At 47.3% G+C, this 21,805-nt stretch overlaps 1 protein-coding gene across 1 annotated transcript in view; it reads left to right on the plus strand.

The window, feature by feature from the left end:
* The first annotated feature begins 8,582 nt into the window (after positions 1-8,582).
* Positions 8,583-21,805, plus strand: part of OXTR (oxytocin receptor) — a 191,924-nt gene continuing 178,701 nt past the window's right edge. Inside the window, exons 1-2 of the mRNA XM_069643476.1 lie at positions 8,583-8,873; positions 13,660-14,956. Of these exons, the coding sequence (XP_069499577.1) occupies positions 13,969-14,956 (988 nt within the window). The 5' untranslated portion in view covers positions 8,583-8,873; positions 13,660-13,968. The remainder of the gene's footprint in view (positions 8,874-13,659; positions 14,957-21,805) is intronic.

The following is a 21,805-nucleotide window of genomic DNA, read 5'->3' on the forward strand; positions in this document are numbered from 1 at the left end:
AAAATATGCTAAAAATGATTTTAATTCCCTCTAGAGGTTCAGCGTGATTGAGAGATACTTTAAATCAGTTCAGGCCAGCCCTATCAATGATTCAGGGATGGTTACCAGGTTGAAAACGGAATTCCATAATGGAAGCAGAAGACAAATGTTTTTACACGTGGCTGGAATGAAGCAAAATGTAAAATCACGGCAATTTAGCTGTGTGCATCGGGCGTAATTATGGAGCAACTATAAGGAGTAGCAAGTCGTTTTAGAGATTGTTGGAAAGCTTAGAATCTCAGCTTTAAAATAAAAGTTAAATCTCGCTTCTATCACAAACCGTTCAAGAGATACGGACAATTTTGTGAAGGTAGATTCTCAAAATTAAAGTAAAGCTCAGAATGACAGATGACAGTTTTGCAGCTTTGAATTAACAGGAGAGACACAATTTCTATGATGTAGTTCTCAATAGGTTAAAATAGTTTGAATTAGATTATTTTAAACTAAGAGATTAGTTTTGCACAGTTCTGGCTGAGTACTCACACTATGTTTTGGACAGGAATGCGACTTCGTCACGGATCGGGTCAATAGGTTTAGCTGCGGTTCTCTCTGCTCGGCAGGTCAATCAGGCACCGGTTCTGCTCACAGCAGTCTGGGTCTGGTCTGCAGTTCTGCTATCGGCATTTCTTTCTGGGTCTGCTACCGGTTTTGGCAAAAGTTCTTGGCAAAGAATTCAGCAGCTCGCCCGGCTGTAGAATAGTTTGGTTGGATATCTGGATTCTGAAGGCTTGCTGAAAAAGGATTTAGCTGGTGGTCCAGGCCTCTCTGCTTTAAGTTCTGGAGTTAAGTTCTGGTCTCTGGAGATTGATGGATTTGAAGTCTGGAGTCTCCCGGCAAAGCGTCTCGCAAGAAAGTGGAAAGTGAATGTCCCTACCTGGGTTCCATTGGCTCTTATTATGTCTTTTGAAAATGGGCGTGGATGCTAACTTTCTTTGCCCAACCCACTCATGATTTGATAGGTCAAGGATTTCTCTTTGACCTGATTTGAGAAGGGAACAGTGAGTCAGAGTGATGAGGTAGGTTTATGGGTCAGAGGGTCCTCCCCTTGTCAAATTGCACACAAATCTATTTCTGATCCAAATACCCATTTATCTATGTACCATTTTTCTAATATTATATGTCCATTTAACATATTTTCTGTAGCACCAAACCATCCAATCCCTGTCTTTGTAAGATGTCGTGTTCACTTTTGACAGAATTCTGCCCTTTTCATCCAGATAATGACCTCTAAACTTTTCTAGATTTTACACAAATGTGCACAAGGGATATGGGTTCAGATAATAAAGTGTCAGATTTTTAACATGCATACATTTGGAGTAACAACCTTATTTTCCACTACTACTCCCCAGAACACACCACAGAGTCCTGACACCTCTTAAAATGTGCACAGAAAAATCACAAGAATGATGATATTATTTATATAATGTTTACAAGTCAGCACTATGAATTATCTATCTTTTTAAAATTATGCTCTGGCCCCAAAGGGGTGTGGTTTTCCAAAGCACATGGTGGAATTTCTGGTTTGTCCACTTCCCGCAAGCTCAGCTTGCTCACAGAGGCACTTCTCCTCCCACTTCTCCCATGAGGAAGCTATTTTACGACCCCCCCCCCAATATAACATTTGCCTGAGCCCAAGACAGTGCTTTGTTCAGTTTCCTGCAGTCCTAGGTGCCCCTCCCCTGATTCAATCAGAGAGGTGTCATCTCCTTTTGTCAGGGGCAGCAGAATGCAGCCAGGCCTGGGAACACAGCTGCTGATCAAGTTTCAACTCCTGTCGGGGTAGTTGTCAGGCAGAATTCAATCTCTTTAAGCCAGGCTTCAGCTAAATGTCACTTTGGTTCCCAGTTTTCTACATTCAAACCAAACTTGCAATTTTTACACATGCAGCTAGAACACTGATCCTAAGTTCAAAACTATGACATTTAAACAATTGCAAACTATGTGACACTCAACAGTAGGTCACTCATTTATTTTAAACATTTAGATTTTAGTGTCTTTCAGTCCAATTTCACTTCAGCTGCTGACATCCACGGCTCAGCCAGTTTCATTATGAACATTATTTTGGGCTCTTTCTCTTTCCAGATTTTGTATGCACGTAAGTCTACCTGCTGCCAAATGTCTGCTGGTGTTCATTGAGATTTTTGAATATCTTGCAATGTTTAAGATAGGCATTTTTAGCTTGCATTTCAGAGAAACAAAGGTGATTTCAAAGCGCTTTCTGAGCTAACCGGCACTGCTGTTTTTCCTTTGGCACACATTTCACCCATGGCACTCCTGGCCCATCACGCACTGGTGGGTGGCAGATCAGGGGAACATTTTGGTGTGCGCCAAAACTACGCAGTTTTCCTGGATTCTAGCGCAACGTGGGCTTTTCGCCATCTTGGATTTTCTAAACCCACAGCACCAACTGTTGCAGCATAATAGTCCAAACGTGGGTCAGGACACCCAACACACCGAGACATGGTTCACAACAAGCTCTGTCATGAACTTTGACACTCTCCTTCCTGATGGCTACAAGATTCTCTCTGCACCCAGATCCAACCGTTCCGGAGGGGGTGTAGCCCTGATCTTCCCTGAGTGGATTCCTGCCTCTGTCATTCCTGCACGGGCCTACTCATCTTTTGAATGCCTTGTCTGCAGGCTCTCTCTCTCCTTGCCGTTCCCTTACTGGGGCTACCACCTATCGGCCACCTGTCAGATCTCCTCCTTCCTCTCTGAGTGGGCAGACCTCTCCTCTTCCCTCTTGGTCTCGACCCCACAACTCCTCCTTCTTGGAGACTTCAACATCCACCTGGATGCCTCCTGTCGTTCCTCTGGACTCTTTCACAACCTCTGACTCACTCTACAGGGCACACTCTGGATGTTCTGATCTCTTCAAACCTTCCCCTTTTGACTGCTCTCAACACTCCTCTTTCCTGGAGTGATCACTTTCTCCTTTCCTCCCAACTCACCCTCTCTATCCCTCAGGCCAAGCCAACTCCAGCACTGCTACCTACATTCTCGGTTATCTGACCCATGAAACATTTGTCAGTTGAGGTTTTTGCCACCATTTTCTCACCCCCCACTCCAACCTCGGCTGACTCACACCCTGACACAGCCCTCTCCTTGCTCCACTCTGCTATATCTGATACTCTTTATGTGCTTGCCCCTTTATGAGGATCCGCTTGAAGCCCAAAGCCAAATGCAACTGCTAGTATGACTGAGACTTTGTCACCCTTAAACGCAAGTGCAGGGTGGCTGAGAGGAAATGGCATGCTTCAGGTACATTCTCTGACAAACTGGCCTGCCGCCTGCTACAAAGGCAAAACCGGCTCTCTGTCCGCACTAAGAAGAGAGCCCACATCCAAGCCCACGTCTCTGCAGCATCTAACGACTCGCCCGAACTTTTTAAAATCTGCAAGGAGCTGGCCAATCCTGCTGCCGTCTCTACATCTCCTGTCCCCTCCCAGGTCCTGTGCACACCGCTGGCTTCTCATTGTATCTCTAAAACGCAAGACATCCCCCTCCTCTTCGCCCCCTCCTCCCTCCACTCCCTGCTCTTCACCCGGCACTTCTTCATCCACCTCTCCTCCTTCCTTCTCTGCCTTTCCCCTGTTCTCCCCAGATGAGGTTTCTAGACAAGTCCGATCTATGAAAGTCTCATAAAAACAGGTTCACACCTGTTCCTCCAAAACTATCAAGGAACACATTATCGCCGACCCTTCCTGCCCAGCACACAATTGCCCAATCTCCCTCACTCCTTTCCTCAGAAAACTCCTGGAACAGCTGCCCATCTACCAGCTTAATCTTCACACTGAATCAGTTGACTGTCTCCATGACCATCAGTCTGTCTTCAGAGCTGCCAGAAACATGTAAACTGCTCTCCAGAACATCCGTGAAGACCTGCTCTCTAACCTCGATTCCGATACCCCCTGTGTCCTCATTTTACTTGATCTCTCTTTTGCCTTTTACATGGTCAACCATTCCATCCTGCTCAACCGTCTCCGTGATAACCTGGGTATCACCGATCAGGCCTTGGCTTGGCTGAGTTCTTTCCTTTTCGATCGACCTTCCCCGGTCCAACTTGGGTCCTTCCTCTCCTCTATCTCTATCTCTTCATGTGGTGTTCCCCAGGGGTCTAACCTCTCTCGCTGGCTGTTCAACCAATACCTGGCACTACTTGCCCACCGAATTGCCGCCCTCTGCCCCAACTTTCAGTGCTATGCGGATGACACTCAACTCTTTTTCAGGCTCCCTTCCACCACCTCTTCTCCTTCTCTCATCTCTGCCTGTCTGCTATCCAGGAGTGGTGTGCCGCCAATGATCTCTGCCTAAATAGCAATAAGACTGAGATCCTCCTCATTGGCACACCTGCTCCCTCCTTTCCTGTCGCTCTCTTGCCGGCCTCTCTTGGCCCTCTTCCTGCTCCCACCTGCCTGACTTAAAACCTCAGGGTCATCTTCGACTCCACACTCTCCCTCTATCCTCACATCTCTGACCTCTCTAAGAAGTCACACTATCAGCTGCACCTCCCAGAGGTATACTTCCTTTCCTCTCCTTAACCCAGAAGCTCACTCTCTCCAGAGCTTTGGTTCTCTCTAGGCTGGACTACTGCAACAGCTTCTTTCTAAATCTGCCTGTCTCTACTCTCTGCACTCTGCAACTCATCCAAAACAGGACTGCAAGACTTGTCCTTGGCCTCAAGCCCAGGGATAGCATCTCTCTAGGACTGAAATCTCTGCACTGGCTCCCAGTGGCGGCGAGAATTAAGTTCAAACCCCTCTGTATTGTCCAGAAGGCCATCTGGGGCCTGGGGCCTCCTTTCCTTCAACTCTCTCTACGTAAATATTTTCCTTCTCAAGCTCTTTGCACATCCGCCTCCAACTCCCTCAGGGTCAGTCGCTTCTCCAAGCAACGAGTCGGTGGTAGATCTCTTTCTTTTGCTGGGGCATCCCTCTGGACCAGCCTCCCTGAAACTTGAAGAGAACCATCTCCGGTTCTGGAAGCACCTCAAGACCTTCCTCTTTGCTTCTGATTTCTCTCCTCCTCTCCCCTTCTAATATCCTGGCTGAATTCAAAAGTGCACTGGTTACCTGGATACACTCTGATCTCAGGCCTAGTTCTCCTCCCCCAAGTTGCACACCTGCACTGCCTCCCTGGCAACTCTTGCACTCTGGGTCTGTTTCTGTTTTCCTACAACCTCCTACCAGCACTTGACACCTGATGTCTGCACTTACCCTTGCACTTGCCATCACCTGGCCGCACTTTTATTTACTGTCTTAATTTTACTGATACCCTATGCACTGCATTGCCCACCCCTTCCACCTGCACTTTTCCCTTCCCCCCCTCCCCTGGCACAATCTCAATGTCACCTTCACCTGGCCTAGTAAGATCGTTGTCTCTGTCTTCCCTCCCTTGCCTCATCGCACGTGAACACACCTTGAAACACGTGTGTATAGGTGCGTTATAAATGCTGTATCATATCATAGCTATGCCCCAGAGTTTCCTTGTCTCCTATTTGCGGTGCCGCTGGCACAGTGCAAACAATAGAAAGGGGCCTCACGACACATTTTACCCTAGGCCTCATAATCCCTGTGACTGATAGCCCTGTGCGCCTCCTCCTCATGGTGCACAGCTGCAGCTCAAACCATACTTACATTTATTAAGCAGCAGGACCTTATGGTTATTTATAACATGGTTAATACCCAGAGGTTTCTAATGGCGGACCCAGGGATCCAACCTGTGTGGCTCTGCAACATCTTGCTTCCAAGGCGAGCACGTTGCCCCTGAGATATCCTCCGGAGACAAGGTTTTTAAGGTTTTTAAGGTGAGCAATGTCAGCAACATGAATGGGCTCTTTTTGCACGTAGTGCAACAGGTTGGAGTCATTTTTGAGGAGAGCACTAAGCACAAGGGCCCCATTAATGGAACATTTGCACGGTTCAAAGTGAATTTGCACTGCAGAAAAGTAACTTTGCACTGCAGACACAAACCCTGATTCATGGAACCGTGCAAATTCCAGGCTAAGTCATTTTGTACTCCAAAAATTACTATGCGCTGACTTTGCCTGGACTTTGCACGGCAATAATACACTTTGCACGGTTCCATGAATCAGCGTTTGTGTCGGCAGTGCAAAGCAAGTTTTCAGCAGTGCAAATTGACCTTGAACCGGGCAAATGTTCCATGAATCGGGCCCAGAATGTGTCCTTTTCAAGGTTTCATTAAGTATAATGTTCAGGTTATATTCTGAAAACATAGTTGCCAACATGGCCCATTCCAATCCATAGGTGCGTATCCAGTCCTGGTTTGTTCTTTACATTCTGGCACTTGTAGTTCCCCTTTTCTCATTATAAAACGCAGACTACAAGTCCCAGAATGCAAAGAAAAAGTATGAACGGATAAACACCTACAGATTGGAATGGTTCAGGTTGTCAACTTAATAAGGGGAATTATTAATATGCGTATTTATATATCATATTGGCACCATGCTGTGCGATAGGTAAGGGTGCCCATGCGCATTGAGCACCTCGGAGTAGAAGTGTTTGAGTAAACAAGCAAGGGTCAGAGCCGGTGTCCATGAACGGAACATTTGAACTACCCACTGGTTGGTGACTTACTAGCAGCCTCATCTTGGCCCAACTGAAGTGCAAGAAGCTGTGCACTCGATATAGCAGAGTGCCTGGCTGCAGTGGAGGCGCCACCTAGTGGTAGGGTGGCTCTCAGGAGGAGGTCAGACGTTCTGAAATGGACATGGATGCCAAAGGAAGCGGAAGGCGTGCCTTGAACGTCCCCGGGCAGGCCCCTGTTATTCCTAAAGGGCTGTTTGTCTGGGAGGGGGGGGGTTGGTTAAGGAGAATGTTCTTGTGCAGTGTCGTTCTGGGTCATGGAACGAAGGAATTAAGCCAAAACAGAAGGAGATGCATTCTGACAGAAAGTATCTTGCCGGTGTGACGTTTCGTGTAGACCGAGGCCCATAACTCACCCTCCAAGTTGCTGGGGCTGACTGCCGTGAATCTTGTGAACGCTGCGCTTTTGGAGTCTCAATGCGTGCAGCGAGCGCAATATGCAATGCCCTCACACCCCGCATCTGGAAGTCACCATTTTCTCACCAGACAGCACAGCCCAGGATCAAACAATGAAACATTCCAAATTTCAGTGCATGTCTGTTGCTTTCCAAGCGTTGTACTGTCATCATGGTGAATATTCTGACATTTGAAATGAGCACCAAACACAGTGTGCATTGCATGCGCAGCAGAAAATCACAATTGAATTAATATCCGACACGTCTTTGATACATTGGTGGTCGTTCTTATGTTCCCAAAATGCACTTCGTTATTATGCAAAGCAGCCAGCATGCAATATTCAGGGCACCCACATTATTGGGCACCTAGGTCTGCTCCATAGTCCCACCTACACCACTGGCAATCCACTACCCCTCCCTTGCGTGTGAAAGGGGGGAGCAGTGCCCCCAGTAAATGTTGTCCATTTCCAGGACTGGGAATATTAGCTCCAATTTATCAAATTATTTAGCTAATATTTATCAAATATACCTACTGCCATGGGCTTTTTGGTGATTTCTGTATTTCGCCATTCAATGACTTCTAACGTTTTCTCTTTCACCTGATGACTGCATGCACTGTAGCAATGTGTTTGTCATTCTATTTCATGACCGCATTCCTGTACTGTAATCATATTTAGAGCTGTGATACTTCCGGGTCTGGCCGCTTTCAGCACACGTCATAACTAAAGGAGGAAGAGGCCCGATAGAATTGCACACGGGTTACGTGCAGCCGCAATAGTAATGCCAGCTGTGCTAGAGGAGAACATGGGGGTTTGCAGTCCGGCTTTCCCATGGTGTGGCAAAGTGCTAATCTGACCTGTGTACTTTTCAAGTCATCCTTTTCAGACGGTATTATTTAAGCACTTTGAAACGAAACATTACCAAATATGTATATCAACTAATGCAGAACATATATCTGGTCAAGGGTCTCAAGGGCAGACTCGACTCAACACCGGGCTTCACATTTTAACCGCGGTGTGTGATCCTGGGCAAATAATTGAATTTTACTGCACCAACACTGGGAAGTAAATTAAGGATGTTGCGTTGTGGCATGACTGATGTTTTGTTGTTTGGCCAGCTGGGCTCGTGCTAGGATCGTCCTAGCAATGAGTTCCTGGCTCACTCGCCGCTAAATAAGGCACAGGGATTCCGGGTGAACGGCACACACATACGACATGCCTCTGTGGAAATGCGGGACAAAGTACAACTCTGTCCTTCTGTTTCTATATGTATCAACTATAAGATTGGACTACGCGTCCACGGCACTGCAGCGCCCCCCCCCACTCTTTCAAACTCCCAGATTCGACACTTGGCGCACAGAGCAATCCCCAAATTACCTGGGATTAATGCCTGGGAGTTTTATAATGCGTGCAAATGGTTGCGTTTGGGAAGGCTCTGTCCTGTATCGCCATCTAGTGGAAGAAGGACGCCCATTCCTGAGCGGTACAGACGCCGTGGCTGGGGAAAGGATAATGCCCGGGGCAGCTGCCCGCATCATGCATTAATTCCTGTGTTACTTCTTCTGAGCGTGCGGGTTGACTCCCAGGCTCCTTCCCAGCCCCACCCCCACTTTATTTCTTCCCAGAAGGGACGGGAGGCTCTGAGAGAAACGTGTTGCCACTTGCAGGCTCTTCATATCCAGAGATGACAGCACAAGTAGCCAACAGGAGAATTGAAGGCGGCGGGCAAAGAGGAAAACACGGCACCAACACCTACATTTAACTTTACCGGGAAGGTGCAGCAGGGAAACAACGTTGAACTACTTCACGGCAATCACCATGTCTGGCTGAGGCAGGTACGTTCATTTACGGCACAGTAGCCACAAAGACGTGTTTTTCTATGTCTGTCACTCTAGCCGTTCCTTCACCGCATGGTTTGCTTCTGTGTCCTGCTGTTGTTATTTGTTTATTTGTGTCTGGCAGTGCTATTGGGCAACGAACGGAATGCAGTATACAAACAAGTGCACTAAACAAAACCCACGAAATACATAAACAATACAAGATATGTGAGCCGGCATCAGTTTGGGGATGAGGTGGCAGAAAAGTGGCTCAAGTACCGGCTCCGCATTCTGAAGTAATGTGTTCTAATCCCGGCTAATACCGCTAGTCGCATTGTGTGATGTTGGTTACATGGTTTTTAATCTCATGCAACCGCAATCCTGTTACCTGCAACAATTTAGGGTAGTTGGTCCTAGAAATGGGCTGAATGTCTCTATTAAATGCTATATGAGCAATTTGCTATTTTAAACATATATTAACTAGTCTTTGTAAAACGAACCTGTTCGTGCTTGTTTTCTACTTCTGCTTATTCTACGAGCTGTGGGAGGTTGTCCGAGATCCGTGAAGAATCGCACAAGGCTCCGACTAACCCGAACGCTCCGCCCCGGGTAAAACTTTAGGATAACCCATCGCTCTGAAGCCCGTTGGCTGTTACTGTTTGGAGGTGTCAAGGCTAGTTCTTGAACTGGTCTGAGGACCAGGGTGGTTGGTCACCGCAAGATGGAAAGCCTGATCTCAGTACAAATCGGAGATCGGTGCAATAAAAGGAGCGCCCCCTTTATTGTAACCACCTGTGCACACCTCCTCTTCCTAGAACACAACTCATGCACGCACCGTGCTCCTGCGATTAGCACTTAACAGAAAGGTGTGACAAAGCGCCATTGCACCGGTATGCAAAATGGGCCGACGGTTATTTAGCATTTTCTTTGAAAGATTTTGAAGACCTCCTTCCCAGATATGAATGCGAGGCGGGTAAGTTGGGGGTCGCGCTGCGAAGGGGAGAAGAACCCAGCGGACCAGCATCCTATAGTAGCGGAAGTTATATGTTGCCGAGCGCCTGCGGCATCGACTTTTGCCAGCTTGGCAGCCGTGTTGTTTCCAGGAAATGCTTATCACAATAGCATCACTGCGTTCTTGTGTAGCGCTGCATGCCAGACCCGATCGCTGCCCTACTTTAATCACACTTGATTTACCAACCTTCGAAGAATTGCATTAAGTCTGTCCTTCTGCAGGATTGGAACTTCAAACCTTGCGTCATGCCCACATGCCCGAGACCAACGCCTCACCTGCAGAGCTATCCCCGCTTGGCCGCACTGGGAGGTGCTCGTTGCCTGGCAGTTCCTGCAGTTTGTGAAAGGCTCAGGGGCTCGTTGACTGGCAATGCCCACAGTCAGTGAAAGGCTCAGGTGCCCGTTGCCTGGCAGTGCCTGCAGTTTGTGAACGGCTCAGGAGCTCGTTGACTGACAATGCCCGCAGTCAGTGAAAGGCTCAGGTGCTCGTTTCTTGGCAGTGCCTGCAGTTTGTGAAAGGCACAGGTGCTCGTTGTCTGACAGTTCCTGCAGTTGGTGATATGCTCAGGTGCTCCGTGTCTGGCAGTGCCTGCAGTTGGTGAAAGGCTCAAGTGCTCGTTGTCTGTCTGCCTGCAGTTGGTAAAAGGCTTAGGTACTCCGTGTCTGGCTGTGCCTGCCGTTATGAAAGACTCATGTGCTCCGTGTCTGGCAGTGCTGCAGTTGGTGAAAGGCTCAAGTGCTCGTTGTCTGCCTGCAGTTGGCGAAAGGATCATGGGCTTGTTGTCCGACAGTGCCTGCAGTTGGTGAAAGGCTCAAGTACTCGTTGATTGACAGTGCCTGCAGCTGTTGAAAGTATCCGTTGCTCGTCATCTGACAGTGCCTGCAGTTGGTGAAAGGTTCAAGTACTCGTTGTCTGACAGTGCCTGCAGTTGGAGAAAGGCTCCAGTGCTCGGCTGACAGTGCCTGCATTTCTTGAAACTATCCGTTGCTCGTCATCTGACAGTGCCTGCAGTTGGTGAAAGGCTCACGTACTCTTTGTTCGACAGTGCCTGCTGTTGTTGAAAGTATCTGGTACTCGTCATCTGACAGTTTCTGCAGTTGGTGAAAGGCTCAAGTACTCGTTGTCTGGCAGTGCCTGCAGTTGGAGAAAGGCTCCAGTGCTCGGTTGACAGTGCCTGCAGTTGTTGAAAGTATCTGTTGCTCGTCATCTGACAGGGCCTGCAGTTGGTGAAAGGCTCCAGTGCTCGTCATCTGACAGTGCCTGCAGTTGTTGAAAGTATCCGTTGCTCGTCACATGACAGTGCCTGCAGTTGGTGAAAGGCTCGGGTACTCGTTGTCTGACGGTGCCTGTGGTTGGCGAAAGGCTCCAGTGTGTGTTGTCTGACAGTGCCTGCAGTTGGTGAATGGCCCAGGTTTTCTTTGTCTGAGAGTGCCTGTAGTTGGTCAAAGGCTCAGTGTTCGTTGTCTGACGGTGCCTTTAGTTGGTAAAAGGCGGGGGTGCTCGCTGTCTGACAGTGCCTGCAGTTGTTGAAAGACTCAAGTGCACGTTGTCTGACAGTGCCTGAAGTTGATGAAAGGCTCAGGGTTTCGTTGTCTGACAGTGTCTGCAGTTGGTGAAAGGCCCAGGTTGTAGTTGTCTGACAGTGCCTGCAGTTGTTGAAAGGCTCAGGTGCCCGTTGTGTGACAGTACCTGCAGTTGGTGAAAGGCTCAGGTTTTCGTTGTCTGACAGTGCCTGCAGTTGTTGAAAGGCCCAGGTGCCCGTTGTTTGACAGTGCCTGCAGTTGGTGAAAGGCTCAGGGTTTCGTTGTCTGACAGTGCCTGCAGTTGGTGAAAGGCCCAGGTGCTCGTTGTGTGACAGTGCCTGCAGTTGTTGAAAGGCCCAGGTGCCCGTTGTGTGACAGTGCCTGCAGTTGGTGAAAGACTCAGGTTTTCGTTGTGTGACAGTGCCTGCAGTTGTTGAAAGGCCCAGGTGCCCGTTGTGTGACAGTGCCTGCAGTTGGTGAAAGGCTCAGGTTTTCGTTGTGTGACAGTGCCTGCAGTTGTTGAAAGGCCCAGGTGCAGTTGTTTGGCAGTGCCTGCAGTTGGTGAAAGGCTCAGGGTTTCGTTGTCTGACAGTGCCTGCAGTTGGTGAAAGGCCCAGGTGCTCGTTGTCTGACAGTGCCTGCTGTTGGCGAAATGAGCAAGTGCTTATTCAGACATAGTCTAGCGGGAAGTGCAGGTACTGATTGTTTGACAGTGCCTTCAGTCAGGTTATATGGGATGGTGCCATTAACTGACAGGGTCTACATTTTCATGAGAAGTGCATGTACTCATTTGCAGCCCCCGCAGGTTGTGAGAAGTGCGTGTACACGCTGTGTAGCAGTGCCAGCAGTCTGGTTATACATGATAATGTCAATTGCCTGACATGGTCTACATTTTGGTGAGAAGTGCAGGGACTCATTGTACGAAAGCCCCAGCAGCGAGAAGTGCAGGTACACATTGTTTGACAGTGCCCAAGTCTTGTAATTCGCGTGAGCACTCGTTCTCTGGCAGTCAGTAGGGGAGAGTTTAGACTCACGTAACTCTCACTCCTGACAGTGCGTGCAGTCTAGTTCGTGGCCTGGCAGTGACTTCTGACTGATACTAAGTGCGAGTGCTCACTGTGTAATGACAGTCAGTTGCAGAACTCCGAAGAGACATGCCGGCACTCTACTGACAGACTATCGTGCCGACCGCAGCCAGATGAGTCGGGCTGGCGTTTGCTTTCTGACAGTACCTACTCTCTGGAGAGGTAAGCAGGCATTCAGAGGCCATGCCTGCAGGGTGGCGAAGGAGGTTGCAGCCCAGCCCCAGGAAAGATGTGTCACCAATGCGGAGAAGGGCAACGCGCGGGTGCTGTTCTTCTTCGGTGCAGTGCCTCTTCCCGGGGCACCAGGGCGTCCCTGGCAGGGAGGGCGGGTCACCTGGCCGTGTTCCTCCTCTGAGGGATGTTGTGAATCAGGCAGCACCCGCAAGTCGTGCTCCCTCCTGTTCAGAGAGGTGTACACATTTTAAGAGATGTTCGGGAAACCTTATCAATGACCATCAATTACATGGGCGATCGAATAGACTTTGGGGACATTTAAGTAACATTAAAACCGGGTTTTGTTATTGCCAACCGAAGAAAGCTGAGACATCTTAAACAACGTGTTGCTGTGTAGTAAAGAAGAACCATTCTAAGGTTTACACGCACGCATGAACACGCAAACACGCACAGCGCGGTATCACCAAACCTGTGCTAACTGGGAAGAGATATTTTCCCTGCTTCAAAACTCCGAGTAAACTGCTGAGAACAGTGGGGGAGTGGGAGGCAGTGGCCCCAAAAATAAAGCTTTGTGGGCCACAGAAAATAATCTCCTGGGGGCCAGGCATAGATGTTTGCATTTTAGATGCACCTTTCCTGGTAGATAGCTCAAGGGTTAGGCGCTTGCATTTGTAATGGTGTCAGTTTGTACTTCCGTAATTTCTAAACCTGACAGAGCCGAACCAGCCCTGCAACTTTCCTAGTTCTGTTAATGGAGTACTAATCATAGCGGTTAGAAGGAGTTTGAATCCCGAATCAAGCACTATATACAATCTGATATTATTATTTTCTGAGGGGCATGTCGTGTGGTTGTTTTGATTGCCAGTGAGACTTTTAGCCACCCTGGAAAACTCTAAGAGAGCCTGTGTGTACTGGACAACCCCTTTAGTTTTCTGATGGTATTCCCGGACTTGACCAGGAGTGCGATTTCTTTCCACTTTAACCCTTTTGTTTTTGTTTCCATTGGACAGACCTGATCCTGTTGGTGGACACCTCCCACCCGCACCCGGCCCCGCCTTTGTTATTGGAGCTTATGGTCCTGTTCCTTAAAAAGGAGGCTAGGAAAAAAAAGTACCAGGCTGAGAAAGAAGAGGAACCAACTTGGAGGACAATGTGAGCAGCGTGAGCAAAGCAAGTCCCTAGTGAAGACCTGAATACGGGATAAGCGAATCCTGGACAGTGAAGGATCCCCCCAGCCTTAGACCACAGAAGTGACACAAGAGGAGGCAAAGAAGGAGATCATTAAAGGCAGCGATGGATACCAGGATCACTCCAAAGGGATGATAACACCCATCCTCCTGGACAACCCAACACCATCGTCACTTCTACCAGGAGACATGGAGGGCTTGTGTTTGAAGGAGAACGGTTGTTGGGCTCTGTTGGCCAATGGTTCCTGGGACAACTCCAGTCTGGAGAACAGAACGTATTCCGGGAACAAGACCAGGGACCCCTTGAAAAGAAATGACCACATGGCCCGGGTCGAGATAGCAGTGCTAGCCCTGATCTTCATCTTGGCCCTGGTGGGCAACGTGTGCGTGCTGCTGGCCATCCATATCAACCGGCACAAACATTCGCGCATGTACTTCTTCATGAAGCACCTCAGCATCGCCGACCTGGTGGTGGCCCTCTTCCAGGTGCTCCCGCAGCTCATCTGGGACATCACATTTAGGTTTTATGGACCGGATTTCCTCTGCAGGGTGGTGAAATACCTCCAGGTGGTGGGGATGTTTGCCTCCACATACATGCTACTGCTGATGTCCCTGGACAGGTGCCTGGCCATCTGCCAACCTCTGCGCTCCCTCCACCGGCGCTCGGACCGCGTCTACGTCGTTGTGACCTGGATCCTGAGCTTTCTGGTGAGCATCCCTCAGATCCACATCTTCTCCTTGAAGGAGGTGGGCATCGGGGTGCATGACTGCTGGGGGGAGTTTATCCAGCCCTGGGGTGTCAAAGCTTACGTGACGTGGATCACCCTGATGGTCTACATCATCCCCGTGTTCATGCTCAGCACCTGCTATGGTCTCATTAGCTTCAAGATCTGGCAGAACATCCGCCTGAAGACGGTCTGCGAGACCAACGTGGCACTCAACTCGCACTCCACGCGCAAGACCACCCTGTCCAGGGTCAGCAGCGTTAAGCTGATCTCCAAGGCCAAGATCCGAACTGTCAAGATGACCTTCATCATCGTTCTGGCCTACATCATCTGCTGGACACCTTTCTTCTTCGTTCAGATGTGGTCTGTTTGGGACACGAATGCTCCTAAAGAAGGTAATGGCTTTCTTGTTCATTTCTTGGGTTTAATCGTGTGCATTAACAGTTCACTTCCTTTAGCTGCTTGGCTCTGTAAGAGAACAAGGGCGGGGGGATTCATTAGTGGGGCAGTCGGAGAGGCAGATGCAAAACCTGTGGTGTGATGGGTCTAGTTTGGAAATAACCGGTTCCTGAGTGCCAATCTGCTTTCTGTGGGTTTGGTGGTAGAAACTGGAGTGTGTGTTATCCATAGGGAAGAGAAAACAAAGACGATCCAACAGTAGAGTCCTCCCGCGCCCTGCACACTATCATATACGGGACAACAGCCAAAATTCAACAAGTGCTACACACACATTTGAGTACATCGGTATATATTGCAAAGAAAAACCAGTATGAATATTTTGTAAAACCAAGAAAAATACATTTAATAGCATCACATTTTCTGTTTCTGACGTAACATCTGTATGTGGCTGACGCGTTTCGAGGTAAGCACCTCTTCTTCAAGAGCTACAGGGACTGGAAAGGGGAAAATAACACAAACACTAATTCACTTTAATGTGTTCTTCAAGAAAAACAGTATTCAATCATCTAGAGGCAACTCAGATCAGCCACATACGTATACATCAGAAACAGAAAGTGTGATCCTATTAAATTTATTTTTCTTGGTTTTACAAAATATTCATACTGATTTTTCTTTGCAATATGTACCGACGTACTCAAATTTGTGTGTAGCACTTGTTGAATTTTGGCTGTTGTCCCGTATATGATAGTGTGCAGGGCGCGGGAGGACTCTACTGTTGGATCTTCTTTGTTTTCTTTGTATGTTGTTGTGATCTTGTGCCAGGATCATAGTTCCTCCCCCGCACTTCAAAACAATTAGAGATTTTTCTTTAGTTATTTGACATTTCACCACAGATTGGTGCGCACTAACGCTAATTGTTCATCCATAGGGAAGAGTCCAAGATGTGATAGGCAACAGCACTTTGGGTCTGGTTAGCTGCTGATGTTGGGGAGTGTGATAGGACTAAAGAGAAGAGCTTAGTCATAACTCGTTGAGTGTGGACGGCTCCATCTGTGCTGGCCTTCTGCGAGTGTGTTGTAAGGTGGATGTGTAAATATATACACATCCTAATTTCCATAGGAATTATTATGGTGGCAGTGAAATTGATCTGCATTTCTTGTGTACCTTTGGGAATAGTAGAGGTGTGCAGGATATTCTGGGCGTTTATATAACTTCCCATCACCCTATAATACTTTATTATACTCATTATAACTTAATATACATATAATGAACAGAACAGAACATCATTATAAACCTGTAGCCGTCAAAGTACAACTGTCCAATTATAATACTCGAGTACTGACAACTGAACTGCCAATTGTGTTGTGTTGCCTTAGTTAAGTCACTATAACAAGACAATTGTATTATAATCCTCTGGTTGTGCCATCACCACTGGACAGTTCCATTACAATCCTGTAGCTGTGATGTCTGACCGGAAGCCAATGCCATTCCATAGGCCCAGGGCCCTTGGGAGCCCATCTTCCATTTGGGGAAAAAGTGCCGTTTGCGGTGTCTCGCAGACGCTTGCACTTCCCACTTGCACAGCAGCAAGTTGTCCTCACTCCTAGGAACCTGGTAACGTCATCAATAGGAATTTACTCACTGTCATTTTGGTATTATATTAAATAAAGTACTCCCATCGAGTGCATTACAAGCCGTCGTTGGGCTCCATGCAGGGTGGCTACAGGAAGGAATGTTCTAGTGCCCTTTTGGCTCCCCCTAACAATGTGGCCAGATTTGGTGTTTTTTGAAATGGTGTCACCTGGTTGCTCTGTGCCAGCGGCGCCATAGGCAGCTGGCTAGAGTAGACATATTGCAGCCGCAAACCCAGTTAGATGCCACACTAAAGCAATCAGCTTGAGGTCTCCGGATGTGCATGGCATAGAGCTCTAACGCCTCTTATAATGTCCAGTTGAGGGCGCATTGTTTTCATGGGGCATGGCAGGGTGGCAGGGATCCACACTGCTCTCATAGTCTGAAGCATGGTGAGAACACTTGATGGATTTACACATTCCATGTAAGTGTGCATGGCTTATTGACTGGGCGCCTCCGCCACTTTCACGGCATCCCCACACCTCACTGAAACAGGAAATCAGGATTAGGCAACAAGAAATATTATTTTGGAGGGTTGTTGGTGGATAAGTGGGTACCTGCCTTACCACACAATTAGCTGTTGTTGAACTGAGGAAGGTTTGCCGCATTCTTACATCGCTTTGCCAAGTTAGGAGAATCGTTAACTGGAAGAGTATTGCTGGCAGAGGCTGTACCTTCTTGGCAGAGTGGGCACCTACAAGGACTCAGCTTTGATGCCAACTACTTAACAGTGTTTCATCAACATCTTTGGTGCACACGATTTTTTTCAGCACAATATGATGCAGTGTAAGAATCCGGGTGACTGAGGACTAAAGAGGGAGACTATGGTGCATTCCCGGAGACTTCACTATTTCACAGAGGCACCACCTTCTTGCATCGTCCCACAGAGCCAAGAACAATTGTTGATGATTGAAGTGGCTTTTTGGTGCGCTCGCGCGCATACACACCCACACACTCTCTCCCTCTCATGCGGCATTGCTAGGGGGGGTTGAGGAGGGTATAGCCCCGGGTCTTTTGGTTGTAGCCCCGGATAGAAGCTCAGGTGGTACAACCAAAATGCTAGCTAGCCCTGAGTGCCGCCAGTCCCGACATTAGCTTGGCCCCTGATCTTTTCCTGACCTAGCAACACCCCTGCATGCATGTAAAGTTGAATAGGTGAAATGTATCATTATGCATATCTGGCCAGGGACGAATCAACTTCCAGACCATAGTAAAGATGCATGACGCATCATATCCTAACAGATGAGATTCCCAGTCCTACACAATGTTCTTAGAAAGATGCTCTCCCGCATAATTGTCTTTTCGTGAGCAAAGTCACAAATCTGAGAGTTTGATAAAGCAACGTGCAGGACTCTTTCTGATATTCAAATAATCATTCAGCTTGCAGCCAGAACATTCTAGCACTACATTCGTCTATAAAATGGCATGCCAGTTAATGGAAAATGCCACACTTTTGAGTATTTTAAATGAGGCAGACTAGATTAAAAGAAAATCAGAACCCTTTCACAAGTGTGCGGCATTGGGGTGGGGCTAGTGTAGGTGTGTTGCTGTCTCTAGTTTCTGGAGAGGTGCAAGCTACTCGCTAAACCAGTCCTATTAAAACTTGTTATGCTTGGCTCCCCCATCGAGTACAAGTATTGTGGCGGCACCCCACCCGGCCCCCCAGATGCCATATCTGATTATATTTTCTATTGAAAGCATTCACCATACTCCATTTTGGAGAACCTCATGCGCACTCTGGACTTTCTCTGGCCCTTTCCGGGTGCCAGGCCAACAGCTTGAAGACCACTGCTGAACACTGTGCTGCATGCAAAGGAGCTGGCGTGGGGGGGAGTGAGAAATGCCCTCATCCAAGTACCCATCAGACCTGGCATGGGTGACGCTGAGAAGCTGTAATGCTTTTTATTTGGGTGATTATTGAGCATAGGCTAGAGGATGAGCAAAGAGCCCTATCTTATTTGTTTATTTATTTATTTATTTTTTATTTATTCATTTATAACACTTTTGTAAACTCCAAACCCAGGGGTATCACAGCGTTTGGTACAGTAAAACAGAGAGGTAAGAGGTGCATTTGATACAAGCATTAATTGTACCTATCATAAAGTCACGTTTTTACAAGCTTTTCCAACGCTGCATATGATTGTTCATTTCTGATGGCTGCAGGGCGAGAGTTCCAGAGTGTAGGTGCGGTAACACCAATGCTCACCCCCCTACCCTTTTCTTTTTGTAGCGAGAGGTCAACAGTAAGATGCTGGAACTGGATCTTAACAAGCGCACCTGGAATTTATGAGAGGCTGTTGTTGAGGTGAAGGGGTGCCTCTTTGTAGATAGATTTGTGGGCAATAGAGTTTTAAAGTCAATCTGAGCTTTGATTGGTAGCCAGGGGCCTCACGTCTGGTTGCCTAGATGTGGTCAGATCGCTGCAGTTCAAGGACGGCGCGCAGGCCTTTATTCTGCAGACGTTGAAGTTCAGCCAAATTAGACGCTGTGCTGCCCGTGAGGATAACGTTACAATAATCCTATATTTTTTCTCTTTGATTGCACATTTGAGCAAGATAGGATCTGATCAAGAATAACCGACTAATATAACCTGTGTAAAGTAAAGAAAAACCTTTATGGTTTAGACTGGAGTCATACAGTGGAGCAACTAGGGAACTAATCCTTGCACCATGAGCACTCTAAGTTGTTTAGAAAGAGAATGAATCTGCCAGAAATATGTTGAATTGTCCCCATGTAACATGGTCTACAACATCTACATTAGGTTCAAGTTGAACCAGCTTCCCACTCTAGACTTTCGCTCCTAGACTTGGATTAGTAAAAGCTGACATCCTCTGCAGATGAAAGGGGACCTTTTGGAGACGATTAAACCCCTAGTTCTCTTTGGTGACGCAGCTGGCAATGCTAGTCAGTTGCAATTAGTCACTTTGTTTACTCTCACCTCGCTCTAGCAAGCAGAGCGCCATAGTCTACATTAATGGACTGTAGTGGAGTCTCCATTATGATGGCATTATACAGATTTTAAGCAGCCCTTTTTGATCTGATGCGGATGTAAATCAAATTAGATGATTATTAATTGTTAAAACGTTTGAAGACCTGGGAGTTTGAATGTTTCATCTTGATATTGGTAATTCAAGGATGTGTTGTTGAGATTAAGCAAGCATTCTCCTCTGTTCTTCTGTGCTTGAGTAGACTTGATTAAGACTAACAACGGCATGTGGTGATTTTCAGATAGGAATCATAATACTATTACTTTACACACTTTTATCTCCTGTATGAAAGTACCTCTGTGTATGTGCTAGCTCTTCACTGATTTTTCACTATGGATATTATAACGTTTGTAGCCATTTTCTTGGGTGATTTGTAATTTCGTGTAAGGTTTAATTTTATAAACCAATTATACATTTTAAAAAAAGTGCCCCATATTGGTATGCCTACTGGTCACTGGGATGCTGGGGGTGTAGTGGGTAAAGTCATCACACAATAAGATGAAGTAGCAGCATTCCATTCAGGGTAGCAGGGGTTAGTTTTTCAGTTTCTCTGTATCATGTCGCAGGGCACAGTGCTGGGATGGAGTGAGGCAGTGCAACAGGGAATGGGGCTGTAAATGGTGATCGTTAGAAGGGCTACTGAGCTGTGTCGGATCAGGGGTTTTACACGGTGCAAAGTAAGTGCTCCTTGAAGAGAAGGGGCATGATTTCTGATTTGCATGAGGGTGAGAGTATGTCTGAGGTTGCATGGGCTGAGGCTCCACACCCTTGGGCCAGGCATTGAAAATGCATGGTTCCTATTTCTTTCTTTTTTGCATTCCTGGTGCGCTAGTCTGGGCAGGTACTGGCCTTTGCTGATGTGCTGACCACCGGAGATGGGGCATGTGTCTGTCAGGTAGCAAGGAGCATGCATGATGACAGCTTCGTTTAACATGCAGTGTCCTTTGAATTGGATGTGTACTTGGGGGAGGAACTAGAAAAGCTTTAAGGGTGTGGGCATATGTGGTCGTGTAGCTAGTAAAGGTTAGTGAGTGTGGGCATATGTGGTTCTATAACTAGTGAGGTTACTGATTGTGGGCATAGGTGGTCGTATAGGTATTGAAGGTTAATGAGTGTGGGCATATATGTTGTTATAGATAGTGAAGGTTAATGAGTGTGAGCATATGCAGTTGTTTAGCCAGTGAAGTTTAATGAGTGTCGGCGTATGTGGACGTGTAGCTAGTGAAGGTTAATCAGTGTGGGCATATGTGGCCTTATAGTCAGTGAAGGTTAATGAGTGTGGGCATATGTGGTAATATAGCTAGTGAAGGTTGATGAGTGTGGGCATATGTGGTCGCATAGCCAGTGGAGTTTACTGAGTGTCCACATATGTGGTCGTATAGCCAGTGAAGGTTAATGAGTGTGGGCATGTGTGGTCATATAGCTAGTGAAGGTTAATGAGTGTGGGCATATGTGGTCATATAGCTAGTGAAAGTTAATGAGTGTGGGCATATGTGGTCGCATAGCCAGTGGTGTTTACTGAGTGTGGGCATATGTGGTCGTATAGCCAGTGAAGGTTAATGAGTGTGGGCATATGTGGTCGTATAGCCAGTGAAGATTAATGAGTGTGCTCATATGTGGTCGTATAGCCAGTGAAGTTTAATGAGTGTGCACATACGTGGTTGTAAAGCCAGTGAAACTATGAGTGTGGGCATATGTGGTAGTATAGCCAGTGAAGTGTAATGAGAGTGCGCATATGTGGTTGTATACCCAGTGAAGTTTAATGAGTGTGGGCATATGTGGTCGTATAGCCAGTGAGGTTTAATGAGTGTGCACAAATGTGGTTCTATAGCCAGTGAGGTTTAATGAGTGTGGGCATATGTGGTTGTAAAGCCAGTGAAGGTTAGTGAGTGTGGGCATACGTGGTCGTATAGCCAGTGAAGTTTAATGAGTGTGCACATATGTGGTAGTATAGCCAGTGACATTTAATGAGTGTGTGCATATGTGGTTGTGTAGCTAGTGAAGGTTAATGAGTTTGGGCATATGTGGCCATATAGCTAATGAATGCTAATGAGTGTGGGCATATGTGGTTGTATAACCAGTGAAGTTTAATGAGTGTGGGCATTTGTGGTCGTATAGCCAGTGAAGATTAGTACGTGTGGGCATATGTGGTCGTATAGCCAGTGAAGGTTAATGAGTGTGGGCATATGTGGTAATATAGCTAGTGAAGGTTAATGAGTGTGGGCA

The sequence above is a fragment of the Ambystoma mexicanum genome, chromosome 2p (genome assembly GCF_040938575.1).
Source record: "Ambystoma mexicanum isolate Mex_15411 chromosome 2p, UKY_AmexF1_1, whole genome shotgun sequence".
Lineage (NCBI taxonomy): Eukaryota > Metazoa > Chordata > Amphibia > Caudata > Ambystomatidae > Ambystoma > Ambystoma mexicanum.